General features: G+C 48.9%; 1 protein-coding gene across 1 annotated transcript in view; it reads left to right on the top strand.

Moving 5' to 3' along the window:
* The window catches only part of LOC119404958 (voltage-dependent calcium channel type A subunit alpha-1), a 561,845-nt gene that overhangs the window by 444,905 nt on the left and 110,940 nt on the right, over positions 1-6,000 (top strand). The window contains exons 4-5 of the mRNA XM_049418585.1: positions 324-545; positions 5,291-5,396. Of these exons, the coding sequence (XP_049274542.1) occupies positions 324-545; positions 5,291-5,396 (328 nt within the window). The remainder of the gene's footprint in view (positions 1-323; positions 546-5,290; positions 5,397-6,000) is intronic.

Raw genomic sequence — 6,000 nt, 5'->3', positions numbered from 1 at the left:
GCTACACGCCGGCTACTATTTGCGACTACTGAATAAGCGGCTTGAACGTCACTCGTAATCTATCGTTTGGTTAGATGGATATACGTACACCTAGCTGTTGTTAATCTATTTCTGCAGGAATGCAACGTGCGGTATTCTTTGCATGTGCGCAGGCTTCATCCTTCTTCCCTTTTTCGTTTCGCTCTATTTCTCCTCTCACCCGCGCTGGGTAGCCAACCGGAACCATCTGTGATTCACCTCGCTTCCTTTCTTTACCGACCTTCTACCCTGGTGGTAGCAGCCGTGCTAATGTTGGCAATGTGTGTGTGTGTTTTCTCCCGCAGGCTGTCGGCGCTGTCGGCGGAAAGCGGCGGTGAGCGCGGCCTGTTGAGGGCCCCGGAGACGAGCGGCGCGCTGGGCGGCCATGGGAGCGGCGCCCTGAGGACCGAGCCCGGCATGGCCAGGCGTAAGGCCCTCGACCCGCGGGCCAGGGGGCCTTCCTCGCTCTTCCTCCTCTCCGAGGACAACCTGCTGCGACGATATACCAAATTCTTCATCGAGTGGCCATATCCTTTTCTCTCTCTCTTTTTTTTTACTTGCGGTGCACCAGGAGAAGAGTGCTTAAGCTGTTAATGATAAACTTCTCTGTCGCACATTTATGTAACTCCCTTCGTGGCGTCTAACTCGAGGAGAGTTCGGGTGAACCCTTGTTTCAGGTACCCTCGTGCTTGGTGTGAAAATTCATTGATGCAGTTATCTATCTTCATCATGCGTATTTTCGCTTTCTATGAGTAAATATGTGTGACGTGCTTTATTTGCGGTAAGATAGAGTGCCTACTTTTGTGGTAAAGTAAAAGCTCGTGTATCTGTAGGTCACGACAGCTAGCACACCAGAGTGTGACCTTTCTTCTTTCCTACGTGTGAATCAACAACAACGGCATGTGGAATAATTGATATTCGATATTTAACACTGAATTCGATCGGGTTATCCTTTAACATATGGAGTTGCTTCATAGTGAGAGAGAGAGAGGCTGTCTTAGAAGCCTACGGTGTAGTACATTTAACCGAAAAACAGTGGCTCGGACTGGATGGTTTCCTGAGCGCGCTCTTTTACGTTTATAACCGGTGTGTGTAGCCTAGGCGTACGTTCGTAAACACGGCGTCGATCTATAAGCGGATGAATCGTGCTCGTCGCAGCACAGTGGAAAGCCGCAACGTGGGTTGTTTGATCAAGCTTCAAAGCGGCGCCAAGAATAGCAAAGCGACACGTGCTGTCGGGAACGGCTCAACTGCAAAGCCCCGGGATCTCGGGTTAAAATGGCAGAAGAGGAGGCCGTCGTTGAAGCGGAGCTTAAAAAAATGTTTGACGCAGGCGAGGAGGCAGAAGCGCCACGTGAGTCGTACTGGCGCCTAATCTCTTAAGCTGCTCTGCTAATGCCGGAAGTACTGCCAGAATGGAAACGTAGTTAGGCGCGTTTTAAGCGCTCATCTTTTGCCGCGATCGGTAAGGATACACCCGTGCTACTTAAGCAGCATCAGCAGCGGAGGTGTGCGAGGCGCCGCAATGCATCTAGAAATGCCAGGGTCGTTGGTGCAGGCCCCACTGACGGGGGTCCGCGTTTGCACGTCCCGAGAAGGCTGCTGCCAGAAAAAACCCCTGCCGCGCCATCGATCGCTTCTGGTGGACGTTGCATGGCGCCATCTTCCGGCGCCTACTCGATGCACCACCGGGAAACGCCTCGGGAAAGGCCCCGACAAACACCGGGCCCCCGGAACACAAAAGGAAGTTTGGCTGCCGCTCAGAGCTCAGTTTTTCCAGTGCCGCTTGCCCGTCCACTCAGGCGGCGAGGGGCCGGCGCGCTCCTTCATTCGGCGCTGGCCTTGAGTTTACGCACGGCTAACACCTTCAATGAACCGACCGCTCGCTTCGTGTTAGACAGAGCGCGCCTTCTGAGTGGGCCGGTATAGTGCAGTCCAGACGATACTTCCGTCACACGGGCTGGAGGCGCCTCAGACAGCTGCTGCTCGCCCGTACTCTTGCCTGGCATCGGTCCAGCTTCCTTACTCAAACTGGGGTATTCTCGCAGTGGCATTTTCATTCTCCTTTCACTCATGCCACCGCGAGCTGCATTTCTTTCTTTGCCGTGCGCAAAAGTGACGTCATTGCAGCGTCCGCGTGTCGTCGACGATGTTGGCCCATCTGCGCTGCATCCCCGGCGACTGCAGCGGAGAGGAACGCATGCTCCGTACTTCTTTCGACCGACCCGGACACCTTCCACTGCAGAAGGGCGCAGCTAGCCGCCGTTAAAGGCACCGCTCTCGATACGGGACGGAAAGGCTCCGTAAATCCCCCACATTTGTGCGTGCCACCCACTGACTATTGAATCCGATAAATGGAAATCGATGTTGACTGTTATTAAGTAAATCACAAAAAATGAACACTAATCCGCTTGTGTTCTGCGTTTCAGTTCGCCGGACGAGTTACTAAAGCGGAGCTGTTATGTTTTTCGTTGTGCCGTTACGCGTTCGCAATAGATATCGTCATCACGAATGGCCTCTGCCTTTCTAGCGCGTGCAACGCAATAACTCGGCCGGTGCGCGTTCTCCTCGTCCTCTTCGTCATCTTCCGCTTCCCTCCCCGAACACGTGCGCCCGGCACACGCTCTCCTGCTGCGCCGATTTGTCCGGCGTGGGATGCAATGACTCTTATGGGCGAGAGAACACGTACAGAGAGAGAGAAACGCAGAAAGTGGGAGAAAGTTATCTGCGCGTACAACGATTGCGACGCCGACAAACCAGTTTCTGCATCTACGTTAGCCACGTTGCTTAAGCTCATTCTAGAACTTAGTAATTTCGAATTTGATGGGACACATTATGTTCAAGTTAGTGGTACATCTATCGGCACAAGAATCGGGCCAAACTATGCAAATATATTTATGGGGCTCCCTGAAAACCAATTTCTTGCAAACCATGAATATAAGCCATTTTACTATAAGCGGTTCATCGACGACATTTTCCTAATCTGGCACCATAGTGAATCGCAACTTCTCTCTTTCATGGCAGATTTTAACAACGCTCATCCGACGATTTCTTTTTCGTACTCGTATTCACCTGTGAACATAAGCTTCCTTGATGTCATGGTCACTCTGCGTAATGGGAAGCTGATAACCAATCTTTACAGGAAACCCGCGGATAGGCAGCAATATCTTCCCTTTAGTAGTAGTCTCGTGAAGCACAATAAAACCAGTATTCCCTACAGCCAAGCAGTTCGTTTTAAAAGAATATGCTCTGACAGCAGCGAATTTTCCCGCAATTGCGAAAAACTTCGGAGCGCGCTCGCAAAACAGAGCTATCCGTCCAGCATAATCACAGACGCCATCAAACGCGCAGGAGAGCTCTATCGTTCAGATCTGCTGAATACTAGAAAAAGATCCAAAGATAGTTCGAGGACTAACCTAATTTTGACACATGCGGCCTCAGCTCCAAATGTCAACCATATTTTAAAGAAACATTTCAACATTTTAATACAGAGTGAGCGGCTCAAAGGAATCTTTACAGAACAACCACGCGTAGTCTACCGACGATCGCGGAACCTTCGTGATTTACTAACCTCATGTAAGACCACGTGTTTACGTCATGAAGGCTGTCATCCCTGCAACAAACCACGTTGCAAAGTGTGCGCGCACACGACGACATCTAAAACAGTTTCAAGTAGCTCATCCAGCTTTTCATTCAAAATAAATGGTGACTACACATGTGACAGTACCAACGTCGTCTATCTTCTCGAGTGTTCAACATGCAAAGTTCAATACATAGGTCAAACCAACGCCTCCTCTAGAAAGATGCCTGCCGCGTGAGCCAAAAACCTCCTGCCCTACCCATTCCCTCCTTCACCGTTTCTAATGAGGGCAGTAGCTGGCGATCCTTGCGGTGGCCGCTTGCAACACATTTGCGCATGCGCACATTACCCCCCCTCGACGTCACACCACGCCAGCCCCATTGAAAACAATAGGGGAGAACGTGGCGCCATCTCTCGACAAGCGACCACAACTCAAGGCAGGACGGCTACAATGGGATAGCCAGCGACGCCGCAGGCATGTTTCTAGAGGAGGCGTTGGTCAAACAGAGACAAGTTTCAGAATTAGTTTTAACAATCATCGTGCACACGCCGTAAACCTCTCCAATCTACCATTGTCGAAGCATGTCAGTACGTCTGTCCATGGTTTCGACAAAATTAGGGCCACTATTATTCAGTCCGCCTACAAGACAAATCACGATAGGGAGGTGAGGGAATCTTTCTTAATCCACAATTTAACACCATTCTTTCAGGTATCAACGAAAACGTAGGAATTGTTTTTATATATTTTTATTTCGATTGTTCTAGCTGCTGTACCGATAGTTCGACACGTGAGCCCATAAAAGCGGCTGCAACGGCCGAAATGTTAGTAAAGGCATTTTTCCTTTTCAAAATGTGCTATTCATCGACGACGATTGTGGATGTAAAAGAATTACCGAATACTTCCAGAAATCTATGCAACGTATTCAAAAATTGATGCGCTTGATGTCTTATACTTTGTTACAGCGAGGAGAGTTATGTAGCGCTTGTGTCATTGCGTAAGTTCGTAGGAGAGACAGCCGTTTAAACAGAGCGCGAGAGATCTGGAAGAAAACCAGGAGAAGTTGTATATGATTATAATACTATTTTCAAAAAAAACATCGTGCTGGCAATTCTAAATATAGCAGTATCGAGTTCGTTTCATTTAGCTTTACATTCTTCCAGGTTTGAGGTGACACACCTTGCTGAAGCTGTGTTTGCAGCTACTCCTTTTGCCGTAACATTGACTTTCATCAAATCGATCTTTACCCGTTTAAATGATACTTAGCTCTATCTATGTCTTTTTGTCGCGTGCTGTCGTCACAAACTCTTCTTCTTCTCTTTCATTCTTTTACATCTCCTTTCCCCTTCCCACGTACAGGGTAGCGAATCGGAGACTTCATCTGGTTAACCTCCCCGTCTTTCCTCTCTCTCTCTTTTAGTGGTCAGCTAAATGCTGACGCAACAGGCTGTCCAAGCGTTGCGATTTGCATAGGACGATCTCATCAAAAAAAAAAAAGTTTTATTCTGTGCTAATGGCTTAGAGGTAGGCGTAGGGCCAGTATTTGACTCTTCCTTCGTTCGTCTTTTTTTGTAATTTCATCAATGTTCTACCTCGCTTTTTGTTCCAAGAACTCCAAAGCGAAACAAACAACCGCGATGGTTTTTTTTTTTTTTGCGCCGTAAAGTTGGCTTCCTTGACTGCCGCTGCTGCACTCCGCTCGAGTATGCCGTGCTGCTCACCATCATCGCCAACTGCATCGTGCTGGCGCTCGAAGAGCACCTGCCCAAAGGCGACCGGACGCCGCTCGCCCAGAAGCTGGTGAGTCGACCTCGCACCTGCTCTGACCGAGTTTCGCCGTCCTTCGCAAAAGACAAGAGGCGCCGTCATATTTCGCTCTTATTAATATGCAAGGTGCAATGGGCTCCTACCGCGGGCGCACCGCATTTACGGCCGCTGTAAAAATGGAAATATGTTCAACGATAGTGTGAATTCATGGCCACGGTGCGCAACGGTCAGAAAGATGTTCCCTTGAGCTGCCGAGTATTTTAATATATTATGGTGCCCTATCTACCTAAACGAACAAAAAGAAACAAGAAAAGAGAAACTCCACACCACGCCCACCTCGTGATTTTGCTTCACTGCCTTGCCACAATACGGCTAACAATGACTGAAAGTTCAGCAAGCTGGTAAGAGTGGTAAGAGCGTTGCCTTTGTCGTTCTTTTGTGGCCGAGTTTACACTATTTTCAGTACCTTGAATTACAACAACAAGCGTTTACAATTCATGCCGCTCTCTTTCTTTCTTTTTTTTTTTTTTGCCTTAGAGTTACGCCGCTTCTAAAGCAAAACCAATGGCATAAATTCGACCGTGACATCAAACATAATTGTTGTTCGGCCGTCCTCGCGGCATAATTTCGGGACTAC

The sequence above is a fragment of the Rhipicephalus sanguineus genome, chromosome 1 (genome assembly GCF_013339695.2).
Source record: "Rhipicephalus sanguineus isolate Rsan-2018 chromosome 1, BIME_Rsan_1.4, whole genome shotgun sequence".
Classification (NCBI taxonomy): Eukaryota; Metazoa; Arthropoda; class Arachnida; order Ixodida; family Ixodidae; genus Rhipicephalus; species Rhipicephalus sanguineus.
Note: the sequence above shows the minus strand (reverse complement) of the source record. Positions and strands in the feature narration are given on the sequence as shown.